This window comes from Clytia hemisphaerica, unplaced genomic scaffold, assembly GCF_902728285.1.
Source record: "Clytia hemisphaerica strain Z4C2 unplaced genomic scaffold, Clytia hemisphaerica genome assembly, whole genome shotgun sequence".
Classification (NCBI taxonomy): Eukaryota; Metazoa; Cnidaria; class Hydrozoa; order Leptothecata; family Clytiidae; genus Clytia; species Clytia hemisphaerica.
The window spans coordinates 754,903-779,206 of NW_027104057.1; the positions used below are offsets into that span (position 1 = coordinate 754,903).

Below are 24,304 nucleotides of genomic sequence, written 5' to 3' on the forward strand. Positions count from 1 at the left end.
TCATCACTCAAAAAACTGATTTGGTAGGGAAACCATCGCATGCGAGATGACGTCATTTAAATGAACTCCTTCTTAAATGTTTTCACTGAAACATGATCATTATAACATTGAATAGACCTTTTTTTAAAGAGGCAGCCATGTTGAATAATTATGTACTCCAGCATAAATACAATGATACAGATGCATAATTTTTAAAATATGCATGATACAGTAATTATGCATGGCTATATCATTGTTTTTATGCTGGAGTACATAATTATTCAACATGGCTGCTTCTTTAAAAAAAGGTCTATTGGTTGATTTATGCATGGCAGTGCTTTTATTATATATGATTTCATCATAGTAGAATTTGTGGATTTCGTAAGTCAAGGTTTGTTTTGATTAAATTCTTTTTTTTAATTAATTTTAATGATCAGAAAATTTTGTGGTTTGAAGGGGATAATTGTTGCTCCTCACTTATGAAAATAACCTCATTTGATTGTATCCCTTTAATCTAAATACCATATTGCCTCCAAAATTTTTTGATACCGTAACTTAGTGTAGTGGTATATTGCCTTGTCTAATTCCTTCATAGCAACTATCTTTAAATCTCCTAATACCATGGAATACTAGAAAGCTAAAAAAAGATTTTTTTATACTAATTTTTTCTGAATTCTTTGCAAGTTTCATAAAAATCACTTAAAATCACTTAATGTTATACTGTACTGTTTGAATCATTCAAATATTAGATCAATTCCAATGTTAGGAATAAAAATATGAGCCATTTGGGATTATGGTGAAAGATAGACCTCCACTGCCATCAAAGAATATAATGGAAGATGATGCAATGTATGCATCCATTCAAGACATGGTAAGAACACTTTCCTTAATAAAAACCTGATATCTGATTTTACGCCTGGGATGAAGTTGACGTGTCCATACATAGTCTGCAGTAATGATTAAGAATTTTTTTTCATCTTTTATTTTGGCCAACACCTTCAAAACAGATAGATTTATGCTCCTTTATTAGGCGAGCAAACCAGTCTTTTTTCTGAATATTATAAATTTTTGTTGTAATCCCTTTGACAAAATGAGCAGCTCACAGTTTCTAGTCTTGACATTTCTTTTTCAATCAGTTCAATTCAGAATGAAAATGTAATAGTTTTCACAAACATATTCTTTCTTTCAAGTCAAATTCTAATGAATGGTATATGAATTCATTTTTGAATTGCATTGAATAGATTTCACATTTTATTTGATTTTCAAGATTTATGAATAGATATTTTGAATGTTTTGTATTCAGGATTCTATAATGCACAGTCCTAACATCAATAATGAATGATCTCAATTTGCAGACAGAGTGAAGAAGGTAGTGCAGCATGTCAATATGCAGTGATTTTGTTAGCTTTGAATCAGAAACATTACTTATATGAGCGAATTGTTTTGTATTTTCTGGAACATTGAATCATACTTTCGTTACTTGGAATATTTGATTGGGAGAAATTGACAAGTGTATGTTGCAGACATTATGTTTCTGGTTCCTTTGATCGATTATTGATCATTTTGTTGCTCATTTTTTTGGAAAGTTGTATATTAGTGATATACTGCTAGACAGTTTGATTCAACTGAAGATTTTGGTTTTTGAAAAGAAATTTGTGACATCTTAACCAAATAGTAATTTTGATTTGTAAATTGTAATCTATACAAAAATCAAATCTTGACGTTTTTTGGTCAAACAAATTGAGTCATCAACAATCAACAACTTTATTTGGGAGGAGCAATATAATATAAACAATGGCAGCAGCACGAGGTGCAATGCGGCGAATGAAAGAGGAAAAGGAAAGAAAGGAAAAAGAAGAAGAAGCATTGGATGGTGGAAAAAAGAAAAAGAAAAGCAGCTTCAGAAACAGTTTCAAGAAGAAGGATAAAGACAAAAAACCACCAAAAACAAAAGAACAAATTGAAAAAGCTTTAGCAAAATCGAAAGGCATAGAAATGCCATCACCAGAGAAACCGAAAAAATCGTTAGCTGATATTTTAGGTGAATTGAAAAAAGAGAAAGCTAAATCAGAGGGAAAAGTTCAATCGCCAGATCAAGAACCTTTGATGGTTAAAAATGCTGGCAAATTAACTCCAAGTCAAGGTACACCGAATGTAGAGCAATCAAAAAAATCTAGTGCAACTGTAGTTCCAAGAGATTCCATGAAAAGTAATAAAAGTGATGGTTTTTTATCTCCAAGTCCGATATTGAATTCTCGTATTAACAGTACTGGGAATGTGAAAAAATCATCAAATCCAATGATTAGAGTATCTAAAACTCCTACAACTCCTCAAAGAAGTTCCAGTTTGGATAATCGAGATTTGATCCCACAACGAGAACGTGATCTCGATAACCAATCAGTACAACGTTCTCAGAGTCAACGTATCGAGCGTAACCATAGCAACGGTAGTCAGAATCGACCAATGAGTCAACAGCAAGTACAGCGAAATGAAAGTCAGAAAAGTTATTATTCGCATGGAAGTGGTTTTAGTTTTAACGGAGATGAATGGACACCAAGGGAACCAGAGATTCGGAGTCGTTTTGATAGCTTTGTTGATGACGATGATGATTTTGTTCAGCAAGGAAACAAGAACAAAAGAAACAACTGTAAGTTCCATTTTAATTCCCATACTAATCCCTATGTTTCTCTCTTCTTCTGTCTCGTTTCAGAAAATTTCACCTAGGCGATCTACGGGTAATCCTGGTAAAACCAAGTCACAAAAGACGTCGAATTTTGAAATTCCAACTAATAGCACAAGGAATAACAAATCCTCCAAAACCGAACACGATAATGCCTCACCTAGGAGATCGTCTAAAGGTGTTGGCAAGAATCAATATTTGACAACGGATAAAAACAACAACAGATCCTTCCAAAGATTGAACGATATTGCTCTCAATGATGATCCAATCTCCGAAGGCGAAGTCGTTATGCAACAAAGACAATTACAAACACCTGATAATGAACTATTATCAACAAACACTAGTTTAGTCTATGCCTCAAATGAAAGCTTGGATCGAGACTATCTAGCAGATCGCGCGAAATCAATGGAAGATCTTTACGCAACAGTTAACAAACGAAACCTAAAATCCCCAATCAACAACACTAACCAGAATCTAATTACATCCTTGAATAGTACCATTACAGCATCAAACTTCATAACCTCTGAAAAATTAATGGAAAAACTAGAGAAATCGAAAAAGAATCAGAATACTACTCATTATCACCAACAACTGAATAATTCAGATTCGAAACCAAGAAAATCAGCTTTAAAGAAATCACCACGGAATCAACAACAACCAACTAAAAGACAACTCGATTTAAATGACCAATCTTCACAAACATTTGTTAGTAATCAAGTATTCTCCAACACATCGCCAAGACGAACACCAGATAGATCTCCAGAAAGATCACCATCTAGAGATTCGTACACTCAAGTCAACATCCCTTTCACCACATTTGATATAACCTCCAATAAAGCACCAAGGAAAGCTAACTCTTCCCATAACACAAGCTTCGATACTGAACACTTATTCAATCACCAACAACCTTCAGAATCACCAAGACATCAACCGAACAACACTAGCAGCAAAGTCGAAGAATATGATAACCTTCATCAATCTTATTTGTTTTATCTTTCCAAAGCAGTAGATACTTTGTCTCTCATGATGTCAGTAGGTATTAAGCCAAATCTTAGAGTTTTTTGACACTTCATTCTTATATGGTATTATATCACCTATATTGATCGTCACTGAATTGCTAAAGTGTATCAGTTCTTGAAAATTCTTGAAAACATGAAAATAAGAAACAGGCAACCAAAACTAGTGCCACTTTTTACAGTTTTTAAACTACCTGAAGGGAACGGATTTTCTTCGAAATTAATCAATTTCTCGTTTTTGAGTGTAAGTAACGCCAAAGCCACTTCTGGATAATTAAGATTACCGTAAGATGGCTTTTCATTCATGGGGAAACATACCTGGCGCCGGGGAAAAGTTGGTCATGTATGCATAGACAACAGATAACGATTCTGAGACTGATTGTCCAGCCAATTGAAGCAAATTTTGTACCTACCCTGAGTGTTGATCTTTTCGCTAAAGTGTAAACTGCGAATAGGAAAGATTCCCCGGGAAAGTTTAGCCATCATACGGTACCTAATGTTGCCCATCTTAATGTGTTATGATCATAATTTATAAAGTCCGAACGGCTAGATGGAGTGCTTTTGCTGAAAAGTGTTCCAAGGTTAGGTAGGAAATCCTACCCAGGTCACGTGACATTACAAAAGAATTCCAGCACTTGACCAATAAAAAGCTTCGCGGGTTTTTGAAAACAATAGCAGCAGTATTTTTTGCAATATTCATTTTTTTTTTTTTGCTAAGAAGAGCTTAAAGCACGACATCTAGCCCTTCGGGCTTTATAAATCTATGGTTATGATATCCACGTTTTCTAAATAGTGTCTATGTACTGATATATTTTTCTTCTCAGCTTATTCACCACATCACAGGTTGAACGGTATCAAAAACATGAAAGTTATTCGTGGCATCATTAGAGATAACGAGGTAACCAGTGAATTTTATACAATGTTTCTATAAAAATGATGAACTCTCGTGGATAAATGCATGTTTTCGCCTGAATAATGCCTTCTTTTAAATAATTTATATATTTTGATTTTTAAAACTGACAGAATCACGTCGTGCGAATATCAGATAATATACTAGGAGATACATACTCTGTATCAGAGTGTTTCCACTCCCCTCTCTCACCCGCACTCCATCACAGCGGTCGGTTTGAAAAGTATCAAATCAGAAAAAGACAATGACAACAGACCCTATCTATTGCAATGAATTTTGAAATTAGCCGAAGATGTCGGATCTGTGTACAGACTAGGAGATACATCGAGTGATAACATTTGTTTTTTTTTGTAAATACTGTTATGAAAAAAAAATACTCTTTTCATTTTAACAAAATGAAGTCAACATAAAGTGGTACACTGGATGGTAAATCTAAATTTCAAACAAATAACCCTTATAAATTACATTTTCAGATATTGCAAGAACAATTAGTGGACAGTAGTACTGTTGCCGCCCCTTCCACCATCATTGATGATCCGCCCTCCGCCCTCATGGAAAATTCAAAATTGGATCAAATACGTCAACCTTATTATAATCAAGTCTTGCAAAAACGTATTCAAACGCTGGATGCAGATCGGGAAGTGTTACGACAATTAAATAAAGCCTTAGTTGAGGAGAATCAAAATTTGAAATTGAAAAATCAATCACAAATCAATAAAAGCCAAGACTTGAACGGTATGGTTGATTTTTTTTAGAATTATTATTTACTTCTTTTATTTTGAATTTTTACTGAACTGTTAGCGTTTCAATATGTTTTCAATAATTATATTGAGATAAGAGGAAAAAAATAACAGTCGACGCTTTTTGGAAATCTTCAAGAAAACAAGATTTCCTTCGAAAGATATTCGAACGGTTGATTTTTTTCTTACCTATGTTTTAGTTTGAATTACTAAGATTCTCAGAAAAAATAAAGGTTCGAATAAGAGAGTTGACTACCATTAGTTATTTTCACGATTCTAGATTCGTCTTCTCCTCGCCCGAGAGACGCAAAAACATCTACGCCCACAATACAAACATCCTTTTACGCCCAAACGCCCCAAGATTCAAAAATGAAAAATGAAATTGAAGCGCTGAAGAACCAAGTGACGTCATTAAATGAAGATTTGTTAGATTACAAGAAACAATCGGTTCTTGCTACTGAAACTTTGAACGGTAGTTACATGGAACCAACCCTTAACCTTTACAATAAGGTATAGCTCTAAATTTACCGATCTACTACTTGACTGTATTGGGCTTTACATTAGGCTGCACGCACCATTGACTTCCAAGCCCGAAGGGCTAGACTCGAGACTCCTGGATGGGAAAGGAAGTACTTATTTCCCATCCAGAACGCTCGTGCGTGGTTTTTACACAAACGCTGGATTGAAAGTAAAATCTATCGCTAGAAAAATCCAGTCCTCAAAAACAAAGGAACCGCTAGGTACAATTCTTCGTCAAGATTGCGGCGCGTTCTATGCGTGTTCTGGATGGGAAATAAGTGGCTTTACTTTTTGTTGCCTGGGAAAGGTTAGCAATTCTACTCTAGGCCTTTGGGTTTTAAACTCAATGGCACGCACTCCCTCTGATATGTTTTGATATAGAGGATACGTATCGTATATAAAATTCCAGTCCGAGATCCGTCTTTGCGTTTTTGAGGGGTATATTTTACCGAACAGGCTAAGTAAGCTTTACATTTTATGTGTTTCTTTGCTCGAAAAACGAAGAAGAGTCATTATCAGTCATTAGTCAGGAGCATAAATGACGATATCCTTCATAACGTCATGAACTCTAAATTGTTTTTCTTTTAGCGCTCCCTGTCACCAGCTTTCCCCATATTAAGACGATCTGGTAAAGGAACAGTTCCCTACGAACAATGGTAATTATAATTGTGTATTTCGTATTTTATATTAAATTTGCTCTTGAAGCCTGGTTTTTTAAACAAAAAAATGATTTCTTGAGCCTTCTCTGGGACCAGATGGAGTTTTTCCAAGCTCTTATTTGATTTAGTTGGTCGTTAACCAGTAAAACAATTTTGTTACTTTTTCTAAAGAACGCGTCATTTTTTTTACTTCAAATGACCAATTATTAAAGTATCTTATAAAAACTCCATCTCGTCTGCCTTCTCTGAGACTGCATGTTATAACTATATTCTTCTTTTCTCAGGGAAAGTTTATGTGAACAATCCAAGTTGGTCTTAGAAGAAAACCAATTACTATCAGATCAAAAAGCATTGTACAAGAAAACCATCAACGATTTAAGTACAAATTATCAAGCAGAAGGTTCGGAGACTTTCATTATCCTTTATACCTAACGTACTGATAAATTGCCTGTACCAGACGACCACGGCTTTTTCCTCGACACCGTTCAGAGTGATAAAAAAATCGCATGTCGAGATGGAGAGGCTAACTGATAAACTGAGCACGGAGGTCTATTTAAGAGGATTGGAAACAGGGAGATGAAATAAGGCACACGCAATGTCTTACACCTTTTTGTATAAGAACGAACTCTATAAGAACATATAAGGTCTTATGGACTCTCTATTGACTCATTTTAAGAGCATTCTTAGGCTTCAAACTCAAAAAGTTAAGAATATTCGAAGGCTTCAAAATTTTTGGATGTTCTAATAAAGAAAAACTTGTAGTCATGGACCGCCATATTTACATATAAAGCTGTGTTGAATGGTACAAGCAAAATGTAAAATTTGTTTAGTAGGTGTTTGTATCAAGATTCTCTTTACATCTCTCTCTTACTTAGTGAGCCGTCTGACGGCCAAACTGAACAGCGCCACACGTCATAAAAAGACCGTCGAACAAGAACTTTCGGAGAAAGAATGCGAACTTACTCTTCTTCAAGACAGATATGCAAATTTGAACGAGCGTGTTGAACGAAGTGTGGAGATAGTTGAACACGAAACTAAACTAGAAAGAATCCATAAGTAAGTAAAAATCAGACCTTTTGTTATCTCTCGGTTACGGGCATCAGCGGTTCTATTACAAATAGAGAGTTCATGTATCTACCCTTTTGACGGCAGTGGTTTGACTGAGGAGATTTGGAACAGCTCACAGTTCTAACCTACAATCCGAGGACGGTAAAAGAACTGATTTACCTTCGTCCTCAGTCAATCAGTCAGTCAGGATCTAGACAAATCAGAAACTAACGATCTCCGTCGTAGAAAACCACATATACATAAACTCGCTAATTACTGCATTTTTATCGAGCATAAATTATAACTAAACTTGTTTGAACTTTATATTGATTTCGTGCTCATTATACGTTATAGTTAAAATATTTTTCGTATTAAAAAAAATGGCTACATTGCAAAACTTTTTAGCGAGGAGTTCCTTAGTCTAATAAAATTTCCTGTTTCTTTTTCCTGTAGAAATTATATGAACGAAATCAACAATTTGAAAGTGGATATCGATGACCTTTCTTCCAAACTTGAGGTAAGATCCTATTCATTTGTATGAGAGAAGCCCTTTTTAGGGGAGCTCGCCATAGTCTATCGCTTTTGAAATAATGGTCAATTGGATAGAATTTCTTAATAATAGTCAAGTTAAAAAGGAGTTTTGGATTGAGTATTTTTGCTGGTATATAGACATAAAAAAGTGCTATTATGATATTTCTCCGCTCAATTCATAGTTTACTATTTGATTTTGATCATTTTGATCATCTTTCACTTATATATCTTTTTCAGGCTGTCAATACCGAAAAATCGAAATTAGCTATCCAAGTAACAGGTAATTAATATTAAATCTTGAATTCTTTTAGTATCCCCTTGGTACAAAGTTTGCAGGGTGATGGGTATGTGTTTCAGGGGAGTTTTGACACTCTTACAGATTGGCAAAAACAGGAATAAGCCGAATTGTTTCATTTTCAGGAACTACTTGATTTCAAGAGATTTTGAGTTTTAAGGAAATCGATTCGTTCAATGAGGTTTTTCAAATCTAAGTTGAAAGAATCGGTTTTGTGTTTAGAGTGTACTTGATTTTGATTAATCCTGCTAGCGATTTAAGCCTCGTTTAAGCAACAACTATCTATTATCGTTTTCTGTTTGCAGATCTAACCGCCACAAACAGCCGTTTAACTTTGGAATTGAAGTTAGCTGACAAAAATCTAAGGTAAGCTCTTCCATACTTCATTTTTCAAAAGCTTAATTCGTTTTTTTTTTTGACATTGTTGTCTAGAACATGCCTTAAGTCTTTCTGAAGCTAATAATGAGTGATAACGAAACTTTATTGATCTGTGTCAATGGAGTCCTGCTCCCTTCCTTTAATGTAGCTTAGAAGTTGAGGAAATAAGAAAATAACAGTCTAACTGTTGTACTTCCGAGTTCAAAAATAGTATTATTGATTGTACATATTCTTTTGAAAAAAAAGATTGTTTTTAGGGCCTGTGACAAGCTTATCGTAAAATCTACAATTGAATCTGTTCTTTAGTATAAAAATGCTAAACTAAAGTAAGTAAGTCTTCGGCCGCAGTCGGAGGTGACCCTAAGGCTCCTTTTTCGATAGTTATCTACCCGAAGGTAGGGGAGGACACCACTCTTTCTCCCTGGATTGCTCCACTTACCCTTGATCCTTCTGTTAATTGCTGAGCATCAAGCAGAGAGGCATCAAGTACCATTTTGAGAATCTTTGATATAACCTGGCTGGGGGTTGAACCAACACAATGAGCACCGTAGCTGGATGCTCAACCACTGCACTATGGTATTTTTCTCTTCAGGCGTTCTGACAAACGTTTACACTATTGCATGAATGAACTTCAAACTTTGGCTCAACAAGAATCGACAACCAAAGGAACTCTTTCTGAAGTCTTAAAGCTCGTAAGTTTCTTTTTCTTAAAATGTCTAATTGTATTACAAGTAGAATATCTGAAATTTGAAATGCTTTGAAGGAATTTTTTTTTTTTCGTTTTGAAACATTTGGACAATTAATTATTAAAGTCTGTCCAGATATAATTGGCAGTGGAAACAAGAATGCCTGTAACTTTTGATAGTCAAATATAATTATGGAAACTTTTTTTGCTTGTTTCAGAGAATCAAAAGCGCTATATTTGAATGTATTTTTGGTTGAAAAATTCGCGATTTCTAGCGGTTAAATTTGCGATTGTAAAAATTGAGCTTTTTCTCTACTTATGCTATAACGTTCATTTTTACACCAGTGGTAGTTCAACCTTAGGTTAAGAATTTTGCTAAATTTCAAGGCGAACAGAAAAGTCCTCCGGAAGATATGGGACCCGAAATACCCCTTAGTAGCACTTTTCTGTGAAATATCGAATCTCCAACTTATTACTGAAAACGGGGGTTATGTTATCTTTTTTGAACAGTGCAATTAAAAGTTGGAAAGTGTTGAGTGTTGGTGCATTGGTATTATTGGTATCATTGATTATTTCGAAACGAAGTGTAAATCACAGTATAATTGTTTTTATGGAAAAGATAAGCATGAACTTATATTGCCTTTGCTATTTTTAAGTCATTAAAGAACTTTGCTAATTCCCAAAACACTAAACACAGTTTGGCTATGAGGTCATTAAAGAGATCGTAACATGTGTTATGATCGAAAAACTGTTTTATCATGTCATTACCCCTGTTTTTAGTAATAAGTTGGAGATTTGATATTTCACAGAAAAGTGCTACTGAGGGGTATTTCGGGTCCCATATCTTCCGAAGGACTTTTCTGTTCGCCTTGAAATTTAACAAACTTCTTAACCTAAGGTTGAACTACCACTGGTGTAAAAATAAATGTTACAGCATAAGTAGAAAAAAAGCTCAATTTTAGCAATCGCAAATTTAACCGCTAAAAATCGCGAATTTTTCAACCAAAAATACATTCAAATATAGCGCTTAGATTCTCTGAAACAAGCAAAAAAAAATTCCATAATTATATTTGACTATCAAAAGTTACAGGCATTCTTGTTTCCACTGCCAATTATATCTGGACAGACTTTAGTTTTGATTCGCCAAGCATTAGTCTTAAGATTTTTAACGAAAATCAACTCTAATTGTCTCCCTAGAGAGCGCTCAAGGTATAAGAGGTGTCTATGTTATCGGAACCTTGGAAATGAAGACATACTTTCGAAATAGCTCAACTAAACAGAAACTTCATGAAAAAGCAATCTTAGGAAAAAAGTATTTTCGAATATAACTAAAAAATTCAATATTTGAAATATTTCTGAGTGAAGTCTTTTATAATGATGTCCGTGTATAGCATATTATTACATTGCCAGCCATAACAAACTTGACTGTAATAGTCAGATATAATATTCCTTCACTTAATAACAACACGGCAAAGCTAGCCTTAATCTGGATGTAAAAGATCCTGCAAAAGGGATAAATCTTGTCCAAGATGAGCTCCCACCTTTCCCTTCGAGTTTGTTTATTTTTTTCTGAACTTTGTTTTTCTCGGCTCGTTTATCTTTCAATTTCTTCATCACCTCACGGTGGCGTTTAGCTAGCTTAAAAACCTGTTGTTTTTGTCTCTCAATCTCCTCTTGTAGACTGGTCGCCTCCTCTTGATAAATGGTTATTTTCTCGTCTATTTTTTCGACTTTTTCTTTGAGTTGGCCCAACTTTTTCTCTTCTTTGCTAACGAAAACTTCATCCTCTTCAGGATCATCTAGGAGAGCTTCTTTTGAGGCTTCCTCTTGGATATCACCCAAATGTGAGCTTATTCTACTTCGCCTTCGTTCCGTATCTAACAAATTCCGTAAAGCAGTAGCCTTTTCCGGTTTAATGGTATTCGACATGTTCAAGATTTCAAGAGGTCGAACACCAACTTCATTTTGAATCTTAGAATCTGCTCCAAACCCCAAGAGCATTTGAACGACGTGGACTTCTCCATTCATTACCGCTATATGTAATACGGTGTTTCCGTCTTTATCCGTAATATCCGGACTGATTCCTTTCGTCAAAGCAGCATTTATGATTCCGGTATTCCCGATTTCCGCTGCTAAATGTAGAGCTGTTCGTTTATCATCGAAAATCGGGTTCGCTCCTTTCTCAATCAAAAACTCAGCTGTTTGAAGTTGTTTAAAATCCATGGCGAGTTGTAAGGGTGTGGCGCCTTTCCCGTCCGTTTGGTGGATATTGATTCCGGGCGCTTGTAAAATAATCTCGCAAATCTCCTTACGGCCCGATAGAGCCGCCCTACATAATATGGTTGTAGGTTCTCCATAATTTGATAGTTCGATTTGTTTATTAAAGTCTTTGAGACGTGAAAAATTAGATTTAAACGAAGGGATGTCGTTAGCATCGATGGCTTCCAAGGTTACGATGTAGCGCCGTCTGTCAGCACCTATTGAAATACGCCTCATGATTGGTTAAGATTTCTATTGTCGAATCTGTGAAAGAAGTCTCCAAAGTAATATAAAATCTTGAACTATTTACAGTTTCGAGTGCTTTTTTTACGAAACTCTATATTTCAATCAGACGAACGATTGTATGTGCAAAGCTGACTCAAAGAAATAAGTTGCAATCTCGCTCTTAACATTTTATCAACCCACATCTGTTTAAATCAGAGCTCTCTATACAGACATGTGTCTTTAATGGCTAACAGTAGTTAACAAAGTAAGAGCTCGGTGGGCTGACTGTTTCGCAAAAAAACCTATCGAGGATAAGAGAGTGGTTTATTTATCTTTCATCACAGATTTAAACTGTGGTTTAAGAATTACACCTTAACTTCTTACTCCAATAGACCTTATCGGAGTTATTTTTTTTAATCGTCAGCCGTGCAAAATTACTCGAATCTGATTGGTTTAGAGGAGTGCGATTAATCGTTAATTGCACTATTACCACTTTTTGCACTCTTCGGCGGGGGGACACTTTTGTCCCCTTATTCTTTTCTCTCCCAAGTCCTGTGTCAGAGATTTTTTTTTACTATATAATAAAAAACAAAGACATTTTTTTTCTTCAATATAAAAAAGAACAAAGAAATGTTACGTTACAATAGCTTCTTTTAATTGAAAACAAAGAAAAATTACACTGCAATGTTTTCTTTTTAAACAAAAGAAAAAAAGGAGGTTTTCGAATGTTTACAAAAAAACCTATGATTTACTAATGATTATTTACTGACGATTACCTCGGAATCGTATGTTTTGTCGTGCAATTAACGATTAATCACTCGTAACAAAGGAGAAAATACCGTAATTTGCACTCGTCCTTCGGACTCGTGCAAATTACTCTTTTCTCCTTTGTTACTCGTGATTAATCGTTAATTGCACTCCAAACCATACGATTACTAGTACTAAGCGATTGTTTTGGGGGTATTACAATATAATAGTGAGAGCTACAATGTTCTTCGTGTGCACAGACTTGTTAAAAGCAAACTAACTTTTTTAAATGATCAATTAGGTCTATAAGATCACAAAAACAAGTGGTGAGAAAAATTTTGACCATTTTGCTGGTCCTCATGTGACGTCATCACTTTTGCTGGGGCTTAAAAATGAAAGTGAAAATTAGAAGCTCATATATGGCTCAAATGAAAGATATTTATCCAAGGATTCCAAAAAATATCACAACATATACCTGAAAATCAATATTTGAGAAGCTATGAAGGAAAATAGCTCAAAAATGACGTCATCGATGACGACGTCATCGGTAATTAAAAAATCGTCGAAATCGAAAAATTTTTGTTTCATTTGAAAGAGGACCTGCTTGGGAACAAAAAATATTACTACTGAAAACCTTGAATTTCACTTGATAGGAAATTATTCTGTGAAATGCGTTTGACTTGACTCTCAAGCTTTTTAAAGATTCCTGGGCGTGCCCGAAGCTAACCTTTCACAGGCAAATTTAATGAATTACAAATTTGCTGACAGGGGCTTTTAAGGAGTAATTCAGATTTTTTTGTAGTAATATTTTTTGTTCACTAGATGGTCCTCTTTCAAACGAAACGAAAATTTTTCGATTTCGACGATTTTTTTATTGTCGATGACGTCATCGATGACGTCATTTTTCAAGCTATTTTCCTTCATAGCTTCTCAAATATTGATTTTCAGGTATATGTTGTGATATTTTTTGGAATCCTTGGATAAATATCTTTCATTTGAGCCATATATGAGCTTCTAATTTTCACTTTCATTTTCAAGCCCCAGCAAAAGTGATGACGTCACATGGGGACCAGCAAAATGGTCAAAATTTTTCTCACCACTCGTTTTTGTGATCTTATGGACCTAATTGATCATTTAAAAAATTTAGTTTGCTTTTAACAACTCTGTGCACACGAAGGATACTTTTAGAACATAGTGGCTCTCACTATAATTCCCTCGAGGAATTCCTAAGAGATTTCTATTGTAATGCTCCCGAAACAATCCCACAATGCATCGCTTTTTTAGAAAAATGAAAAACTCCGATAAGATCTTTAGAATCCAAACGGTTTTGTCTGCGAAGCTCCAAAATCACATTATCGTTTTGATTGTATACAGAAATCCTTGGATGAAAAGCATTACTCGAAATCACTTTTCATGTATGAAAGACATAAAATATCTTAATTAATCATGGCATTGAACTATTTTCTTAGTTTCGAGTTCCTTTTTACAAATTTTTTCTTTATTTTGTAAGCAAAACGAAAGCAAAGAGCGGAGCCATTAAGAATAACTAAAATGAGGTTGAGCTGAACCCAAATTATTGTGTCTTCTAAACAAGGGTTGGATATAATAATGGACTATAGGATAACAATGCTTTTGTAAATAAACAAACAAGCTTTATGCGAGACAAAGGTTGTTAAATAAAGCTTCAGATCTAAAGAATCAACTTATCCAACTAGTCTCGATAGACCTTTCCAGAGGACTCATTCGAATTTGACAAATTATATACATACCCTTTAGTCGAGATGCCTGTTTTGTTTGAACCATGTTGATAGCTGCGAAGCCTTGTCTTTAAGCGCAGTATCTGTCACACGAGGAGTGCGAGGATTTCAGGCTATGTACAACGAAACACCCACAGTGTAACTGTTTATTAAATCATCTCTCATTCTTTTATGCGGTCTATCTGTGTTTTAACTCTTATATATTATATGTATCTATTTTCTTTGCTTGATACCCAGTGCAGCAAAACTCATAAAGTTGTCTTTGAAAGTAAAAAAAACAATTTATTTTTCTTAAGTGACTCCTCCTTTAAACTCCTTGAACATACAAAAATGTAAGTAATTATTGGGCTTTTCCAGAAAAAAACCGTATACCCCCTGTTGAGGAGGTCCATCATTTTGTGGCTGGAAATGCTGCAACCCCCTGGAATTCCAGGCAATTTCAGGCTTAAACCCCTCTGGAATTCTGAATTTTAGTAGGATTTAAAAGACTACCCCCATGGAATTCCAGTTATTTTTGACAGATTTTTGTATCCCTATGGAATTCCGCCACATATCAAACCTTACCCTGTTGGAACGGAAATGGACCTCCTCAACAGGGGGTATACGGTTGTTTTTTTCTGGAAAAGCCCATTCCGATTTACGCTCCTTTGTTGATCTTATTTCAAGAACTAGTAAACTTTGAACTCCATGTATCCGATGCCAGGCTTATAATTTCAATCGAGTTTCAATGCGACAATAACTTAATCATCAAAACCCCCGTGGGCACTCGATTCCAAAACGAAATACGTGCGGCCCAAAATTAAGCCTTTGAAATCGGACCCTTATAGTGCAGAGAAAATTTTACAAAATATGAGCAAATTTGAGCGAAAAATCGACCCTTACGGTACATTTTCTTGAATTTTTTGACCATTTTCAGGCAAAATATGGTCAGATTTTCGAAATTTTACACCCTTTGAGTGTACTTTTTCTCATCTATGCTGATTTCGATCCTTACGGTGCACGTTGGGAAGCTTGGAAAATATACCCTTAAGAAGGGCCTCAGGTATGGTAATTTACCTTGAGTGTCCCCCCCGGGTCAAAACCCCATTAAGACTGTACTAAATTAGACTTATTATAATTGTAATGGCATTCTTTGTAATTAGTTTTGTAAGTGATACAAGTAATTCCATAAGCATTGATATTTTATCAAAATTAAAAACTTTTTGCCGAAAGGAAAGAAATTAATAGGCTCTTGGAATTCTAAAATTCTAGGTATAGACAAGACCCGATCAGTCGAACTAATCGAACCGGTCTTGATCGAACTTGATTCACCGAACAATTAAATTTTGATTAACGAACTAATGGGACTCTTAGATTAAAGAAATGGTGATTGTTATCAAGTACGATAACCCAATTTTGTTCGATAAGCTCTTTCCCTCTACGAAATCAACTCTTGTTTCCAAAGCCAAGTTCGGAATGTTAATCGGGAAATTTCTTCCGATAACGGATTACACACTTCCTGTATCCTCTCAACGCCATCACGGCTGTTATGCTAGGCCGTAGTATCTCGAAAGGGACAACGTGGTGATTTTATTCTGGATAGATAATTTTCTGGTTATAAATTCAGTCCGAGTATCGTCAAAATGGTAACTTTTCAAGGATCATGCGTGCGGCGATAAAATCTTTGCAAGTGATTGAAGAGGTGAGGGTTGGAAATCATCGAACTAATCGAATTTTTTTGCTAGCCGAATTAATCGAACTCCTACTGCTTTTAAAATTGTAAATGTTCTTAATCGTTCGATGGAGTTTTATCAAGCTCGATTAGAATGGGTTCGATTAATTAGGTCATTATGAGATTTAATAGGAATGGTAGTATAGAAATGATTTATTAACAGCAAATCAACATTGAGGATTATCATAGTGAAAATCTGGCGTAACAGATGTCGTAGCACTTTATTAGATTTCGAACTTATGATATATTTTTCGAAAATGGCGCCCTATTATGAAATTACGACGTCTTTACAAAAAATTATTTTAAAACTGAAAAAATTATCAGTCGATTTTTCTCACTTTAAATCAAAATACCAAGAGGTTCTATGTGCCATAAAAATCTATGCCACAAGTGGTTGCAATCAACTGTTAATATATAAATTTTGAGGGAGACAAAAGCCCTAAAAGGTGATTGGTCCCATGTTTCCGGCATGCTTCACTAAGCTTCAGCTTCCAAGTCTCTCTTTTCAAAGTTTTATTCAAAGAATTTTTCCTTTTACCTATTAACCTACATGTTACTCCATTTTATTTTCGGCCGTCCTTTTTACTCAAAAGCTATACAGCCGAACTTCTTCATCGGGCGCCGAAATCAAAGGAAAAGAATACGACAACAGCGAGCGGCAGCATCTTTTTTTCTTGAACCTCTGGTCCGTTGTAGGGTGACTTTTTCTCGTAGAATTGACTGACTCTTTAATTGGTCCCAAAAACGTTGAGGAAAGACACGATACTGGCACGTGTGGATAAGTAACAAACTAGAAGTCGATTTGACTAAATAACAGGTCTGTTTCAAAGTTGTAGGCTCGAAAAAAATGCCATTCTATATGTTGGAGCTTCAATATTTCAGGCTGAAAAGACGGCATTAGAGAAACAACAAATGGCCGTCATGGTTGAATCACAACGCGAAAAAACACAAGATGCGCTTCATCAAATACACAAAGACGATGCTACACTACAACAACTTCGTCGCGAATTAAAGGTACTCTCTTGTGATTTATTGCGCTAAACTTTTGGATCAGCACAAAGTCGTTATCAGAGCGTGGTTTTCTGTGATTCCTTTTGACCCTGAAATGGCCGATGTATACTTTAAGTTTCTGCCAATTAAGAAATTACGAGAAAGTTTTTTTCCGCAAAAAATACGCTTTTTTTGCAATTTTATACTCAGTTTTCAGTTTTTGTGTTTTTTTACCTGCATAATGAAATGATTCGTTCAAAAAGTAAAATTCGCGAAAGTTAAATTCACGAAATTTCACGATTTTGTAACCTTGCGAAAGTTTCTGCCCGCGAAAGTTTCTGCTTCTTAAAGTAAAAAATATGGACAATACCTTGCATAATTTCATGTAAACCTAGCTTTTCAGGTTCGATTGCTTGATAGCAAAATGTGTATTCCTTTTTTGAGTCGTTGGCACATGGCTTATTATAAATCTGCAGTACTGAAAATAGGTTGCCAACCCTAAGGACCAGTAGCATCTTTCGTGGACGTAACTGCATGTGAATTGGCGATTTTTAAAAGTTAAATTCAACGAAAATGACAGAAATTGCCATGGATGCTATTGTTCCTCTACTATAATGTTCTGATTGTTTTCTCTCTTGTTTCCACAGAACACCAAAGAGCGTAGGAAAAATCAATTCGGTAAAATCAAACAACAGTAAGTTTATCTATGGAGGATTTCATTTTTTTCATTTCGTGTTTGTCATTCGGTACCACTACATGAAAAAGGAAACTGTTTCCAGATTGAAAATTTCATCACTTTTCTTTTTCCCGTTTTGGTCAAGAAATTTTCATCGTCCCCGAACGGGAAATAAAGTTTTTGTAAACAAAGTAAATTTTTTTTTTCCCGATCGAGAAAAAGTTTCCAAATAGGGAAGATTCTAATTGCCTGATATTTCCCGATTGGGAAACTGGTGAACTTCCCGATTTGGAAAGTCTAGCCATTTCGTTGAGGTAATAGTTGCCTTTTCCATGTAGTGGTCCCGACTGTTTGTGATTGTTAATTTTGTACTTTTTTGGTTTAATGAAAGAATTCCTTCCGATTATTGTTGATTTTGATTCTTAATAATGTTAAGGAGTTATTATAAGTCTGTTACCGCAGTCGGAGGTGACCTGCAGTCTGGCTCTTCTTTCGATAGCTATCTATACTCAAAGAAAGGATAGAGCGCCACTCTTTCTTCCTGGATTGCTCCACTTCCCCTTGATCCTTGTCTTTTTAATTGCTGAGCATTAAGCAGAGACCCAATAATAACATTTTGGAAACTTATGACTCTGTCAGGCATTAAATTCTTGATTTTGGTAACCGTAGCCAAATACTCCACACTTTTGCTACGGTCACTCAAGGAATTTTAGAGAACGGAAGTGACGTAGGGCGACGGGTATTACACATTTGGAAGAGCAAGATTCATATCTCCTATCTCATAAGATCTCTTAGAATGCCTGTTTAGGTATTGTATTGTTTTATTTGGCATAATTACAAAAGTTTCAACTTTACGCTAAGAACCTATTTGACCAAGAACAGGTTGGCTTTCACCTTTAGATGGGAATTGCTATTTTGAGATTCTTAGAATCTAAAGTTTGGAGTTCGTTTTCTAAAATATATGTCTTTTGTTCGATTTTCTTCAGCATTGTTGATCAAGAGGAAGAGGTCAGCGGTATCATTACACAATATCAAGACGAATTGAAAGGATTACGTAATGTTGTTCGTGAAAAACAAAGATTCATTGAGAAAATGCAAACAGACAAAGAGTAAGATTTCTTTCGGTAGATTAGCCACTTTCGGACACACTCATTTTCGGAGAATTTATGTGTACACAAATCTGATGTTTACTCTTGAAATATTCTAGATTAGGCTTTCATCATGTACCTGAATTTCTAGCGAATGGTTTTATAAACCGGTATTAGGTTTTGGAGGGTTTTTGAGGGTACATATAGAGGTTTTTCATGTTCTTTTAAGTTACGGAACTTCCATCATTATTAAAGCAAAACGTTCAATTTTTGCGAAAGGGATTGCCTCTACAAATTCGAACGGTAGCTTCCATTATGGAACAATAAAATATGGAAATCCTCTGTTCTCTCGAAAAAATAAAAACCATGATTATTTATGAAGGTACAAATAGATATGTACTTCCCATTCCTTTGGTAGGTATAGGTAGCGGAAACAGAAAAGCCAAAGCCAATGTTATCAATATTTTCACCCTTCTTCTTTCTCGTAGAATGACAGAATTGCGTTTAGATGAGATGTGGAATTCATTACATCCTCCCTACAAAACGATACGTGGTTACGATGGCAGAAGGTGACACACGCATGCGCAAAAAAGATCAGGATTATAGAAGAAAGTAAGTTCTATATTTTTGTTAAATCCCCCAAAGCAGTAGGAATCGATATACCTGAATAGGTCTTCTCAAGTCTTCTTTCCCAAGTGAATAGGAAGATTGTATTTTGTTTTAGTAGACTGTAGGGTTCATGCACAGATCTGTAAAGCCCGAAGGGCTAGATCCGCAGCCTTTATCGAAAAATGAAGCAAGTTTTGGTAGGATTTCCTACCAAAGAAATCACGTGAAAACAAGCCATTTCACTGGTTTGAGAGATGCGAAATAGCGTTTGCCGCCTACTTTTTTTGATCTCGCGCTCCGAAAAAATTAAAATGCTAGATTCTATCCATCACGAAATTTAAAAAGTCAAAATGTTGCTCTAATTTTTGGACCTACCCCGGTGGAGGTCCTATAAATTAACCTTTGTCCGTCTGTCCGTCCGTCCGTTAGTTACCAGCTTTTTTCGAGATTGGCTCATTAGTTTTTTCTGATTTTTTGCACAATGATGCAAAATGGCAATGCCCAAAATGTGACGGAGTCCGATTTTCGAAAAAAAAATTTTGGGGGCAAATTTGGGCCAAAAAACGGCTAAAAAACGGGTTTTTTGGACTTTGTGAAAAATTGGATCATTAATTTTTTCTGATTTTTTGCACGAAAGTAGGGTACCATCATAGGTATAAGATGGCTTAAGCAGATTTTTGCAAAAAAATTTTGTTGGCTCAAAAAACGCATGTTTATCTATAAGAATCACTATTAATAAGCATACATCAATGTTCTTAGTCAAATTACTCAATTTTTTTATGAGATAGATGTTTTTTTCTGCTCAAGAGGGCTTACTTTTGAAGAATATGTGTGTTTAGACAGGAAATGTGGGTTGCTTGGCGTTTTTTTATAGAAAAACTGGCCAAATTCGATATTTTTTTATAAGCACATTATCAATTACTTAGGTATTGGCTTTTCTCGAGATTGGCTCTTTCATTCTTTATGATTTTTTTACACAAAGATGCATAACTATAAACCCTTGAATGTGAAAGAACCTGATTTTCGAAAAAAAATGTTTTTGGGCAAATTTGGGCCAAAAAAAAGGCGGCTAAAAAACAGGTTTTTTGGACTTTGTGAAAAATTTGATCATTAATTTTTTCTGATTTTTTGCACGAAAGTAGGGTACCATCATAGGTATAAATTGGCTCAAGCAGATTTTTGCAAAAAAATTTTGTTGGCTCAAAAAACGCATGTTTATCTATAAGAATCACTATTAATAAGCATACATCAATGTTCTTAGTCAAATTACTCTCAATTTTTTTATGAGATAGATGTTTTTTTCTGCTCAAGAGGGCTTACCTTTTGAAGAATAATGTGTGTTTTTAGACAGGAAATGTGGGTTGCTTGGCGTTTTTTTATAGAAAAACTGGCCAAATTCGATATTGTTTTATAAGCACATTATCAATTACTTAGGTATTGGCTTTTCTCGAGATTGGCTCTTTCATTCTTTATGATTTTTTACACAAAGATGCATAACTATAAACCCTTGAATGTGACAGAACCTGATTTTTCGAAAAAAAAAAATGTTTTTGGGCAAATTTGGGCCAAAAAAAAACGGCTAAAAAACAGGTTTTTTGGACTTTGTGAAAAATTTGATCATTAATTTTTTTTCTGATTTTTTGCACGAAAGTAGGGTACCATCATAGGTATAAAATGGCTCAAGCAGATTTTTGCAAAAAAATTTTGTTGGCTCAAAAAAAACGCATGTTATCTATAAGAATCACTATTAATAAGCATTCATCAATGTTCTTAGTCAAATTACTCAATTTTTTATGAGATAGATGTTTTTATCTGCTCAAGAGGGCTTACTTTTGAAGAATATATGTGTTTAGACAGGAAATTTGGGTTGGTTGGCGTTTTTTTATAGAACAACTGGCCAAATTCGATATTTTTTTATAACCACATTATCAATTACTTAGGTATTGGCTTTTCTCGAGATTGGCTCTTTCATTCTTTATGATTTTTTACACAAAGATGCATAACTAATAACCCTTGAATGTGACAGAACCCGATTTTCGAAAAAAAATGTTTTTGGGCAAATTTGGGCCAAAAAACGGCTAAAAAACAGGTTTTTTAGACTTGTGAAAAATTGGATCATTAATTTTTTCTAATTTTCTGCATAAAAGTAGGGTACCATCATAGGTAAAAGATGGCTTAAGCAGATTTTTGCAAAAAAAATTTGTTGGCTCAAAAACGCATGTTTATCTATAAGAATCACTATTAATAAGCATACATCATCAATGTTTCTTAGTCAAATTACTCAATTTTTTTATGAGATAGATGTTTTTCTTTTCTCACGAGTGTTTAGACAGGAAATTTTGGTTGTTTGGCATGTTTTTATAGAAAAACTGGCCAAATTCGATATTTTTTTATAAGCACATTATCAATTACTTAGGTATTAGATTGATTGGCTCTTTCATTTTCTACGATTTTTTGCATAAAGATTCATAATTATAAACCCTCAAATGTGACGGAGCCCGATTTTTGGAGAAAAAAATTTTGGGGTATATTTCAGCTAAAAAAACGTGACCTAACTTATAAACGTGTTAAATGCATAATCCAGGTAGGTCCATCAAAGTATCACTTGTTTTTGCTAGAGAAAGCTTAAAGTTGCCATCCAGCCTTTCTGGCTTTACAGAGATCTGTGGGTATATGTATCTCAAATTCATATTTTCTTATCTTTAGATGAAATTTGGTCATTTGAGAATTTGCGTTAACAAGTGCGACCGTTGGTCCATTGATGTGTCATCAAATCCATGGATAAAGTATGACAAGCATAAAGCATTTCAATGTTTTCATCTTCAATCAAAAGGGATTGGAAGCGACCATTTTTTTATTGCCAACGAAAGTTAAGACTCTTCGATGCTTTTTAACATTTAAAAATTTAACATTTGCTATCTCAGAATTTATGACATTCTGAAAATGAATTTTTTTTAATTTTTAATGGCATATTTTTTGTACATAAACGAATTTTGTTCATATTGTATGAACCGTAAATACATTGAAAATCTTCATCCCTGCAGTTGGGACACAACTCTAAAAATTTTAACCCTCGTTTTACCTCTGTAACTATATACACTGTACACCCCAGTATCAATGACCCGGTCTGATCCGCCCCGTTAAACCCGGTTAAAAATATTTGCCAAAGATGGCTTAATTTTAATCACCGGTAGGATAATGATTAAACCCGGTCAAAATTAATTGAAATTACCTACCCTGATCAAAACTTATTATGGTCTTACCCCGATCAATATTCATATCAATTAGGTCAAAACGGTAAAAAAGAAGAAAAAAAACAAATCTCGTCAATGAACTCAATGAAAACCAGCCTCGCTAAAATTTAGATACTTTACTAATTATTTATTTGAAGTGATAAAAATGACACATTCTTTAGAAAAAGTAACAAAATTGTTTTACTACTGGTTAACGACCAACCAAATCAAATAAAAGCTTGTAAAAACTCCATCTCGTCCCCTAAAATTGAGTTAAAAGTTCTCACCCCAGTGTGTTTTTGACATCTCAAATTCAAACCTAATGAAATTTTCCTTTTTTCATAGCCACCCCAATGGATTACAAAACTTCCCGGGTCACTGAGACTGGGGTGTATTCGTACGTTTACAATTCAGGTTCATTTCCTTACAAAGTGTTAAGAGCTCAAATTTTCAAAATTACATGCATGGTTGGCCCTCGCGGTGTCACTAAACTTCAGCCCCCCCTCCCCCAATATGAAAACGGTTCCTACGGCACTGTTGTCTAAACTTGAATTTCATCATATTTTGATCATTACTAACACTATACCATAATTCGAAATTTCCTTGCCTCGAAAAAATTTATGTTTGTGTCGAGTGTAGCTTCGAATTCTGGACACACTAGTGTACTTTATGACATCAACACCAGTTATGGCGTCATAAAGCAGTTTTCCCTAATTATTTCTCCAAAAAGAGAAAATAAAATTATTAACAGCGATTTCTGAAAACTTTACAAGCTCCTTTTTAAGTATGAATAACCATAAATAAGTTAGTTACACAAGGAAACTGAAACCCTTGTTATTTCAGGCTTCCAGGAGACAAAAACGAGAGTAATAAAATAGGAGGTTACTAACGTAATAATGATATTTTATCTTTATAATAAAAAAATGGCTGATCAAATATACAAAAATATACGAACAGAGAAGCTGTAACGTACGGAGGCTTCTATCCACCATTTGAAAATGTTTCACTTTTTTTCCAAAAAGAAAAAGTCGACGATTTTTTTATCGACTTAGCAGGTCTTAACTGAGAAATTTCTGAGATAACACGCTTATGTCGACAATTTCCTACTTAGCAAATGTTATCTCGACATTTTCCGACTTAGCTGAAGTTATCTCGACAATTTCCAACTTAGCAAATGCTATCTCAACAATTTCTCAATTAAGACCTGCTTATCTCAACAAAAAAATGGTCGACTTTTTCTTTTTAGAAAGAAAGTGAAACATTTTCAAATGGTAGATAGAAGCCTCCGTAGTAGCGAGGGGAATAAGATTTTCGTATTGAAATAAAACGTCGACATGAAAGTTCTTAGAAAACGTGTGCCATCTATAGAAATGGGTTAGATGAAAAATGAATAACTAACAAAGTTAGTTGGTCCCAAAATGAAAATTTCACGGCACAGAATTGGGTTACTGCAAATTCAAAGTTTATCCCTTCTTAAAACCTTCTCATTTTACAAAGTGTGACAAAAATTGACCTGTCATCTACCGTCATTTTACATAAGATTTCCCAGTACTTAAGATTCCTTTGCCAC

The 24,304-nt window shown here is 34.7% G+C and overlaps 2 protein-coding genes across 3 annotated transcripts; one reads left to right on the forward strand and one right to left on the reverse strand.

Moving 5' to 3' along the window:
• Nucleotides 1–353: 353 nt before the first annotated feature.
• Nucleotides 354–22,571, forward strand: LOC136812267 (centrosomal protein of 89 kDa-like). Of its 2 annotated transcripts, XM_067068756.1 has the most exons (18): nucleotides 354–370; nucleotides 746–850; nucleotides 2,690–3,695; nucleotides 4,500–4,573; nucleotides 5,059–5,320; nucleotides 5,606–5,835; nucleotides 6,433–6,500; nucleotides 6,788–6,903; nucleotides 7,379–7,559; nucleotides 8,004–8,067; nucleotides 8,319–8,361; nucleotides 8,682–8,742; nucleotides 9,347–9,446; nucleotides 17,021–17,152; nucleotides 17,776–17,822; nucleotides 18,791–18,913; nucleotides 19,381–19,504; nucleotides 22,208–22,571. In XM_067068756.1, exons 2-17 carry the CDS (start codon nucleotides 773–775, stop codon nucleotides 19,463–19,465), a joined length of 2,670 nt encoding a protein of 889 aa, XP_066924857.1. In that variant the 5' UTR covers nucleotides 354–370; nucleotides 746–772; the 3' UTR covers nucleotides 19,466–19,504; nucleotides 22,208–22,571. The 2 variants fall into 2 exon arrangements, with proteins under 2 accessions (XP_066924857.1, XP_066924858.1); XM_067068757.1 differs by lacking the exons at nucleotides 354–370; nucleotides 746–850; nucleotides 2,690–3,695 and adding an exon at nucleotides 1,369–2,626.
• On the reverse strand, nucleotides 10,724–12,018 carry LOC136812268 (ankyrin repeat and sterile alpha motif domain-containing protein 1B-like). Its single transcript, XM_067068758.1, has one exon. The coding sequence runs from the start codon at nucleotides 11,933–11,935 to the stop codon at nucleotides 10,895–10,897; it is 1,041 nt and encodes a 346-aa protein (XP_066924859.1). The 5' UTR covers nucleotides 11,936–12,018; the 3' UTR covers nucleotides 10,724–10,894.
• Nucleotides 22,572–24,304: the final 1,733 nt, after the last annotated feature.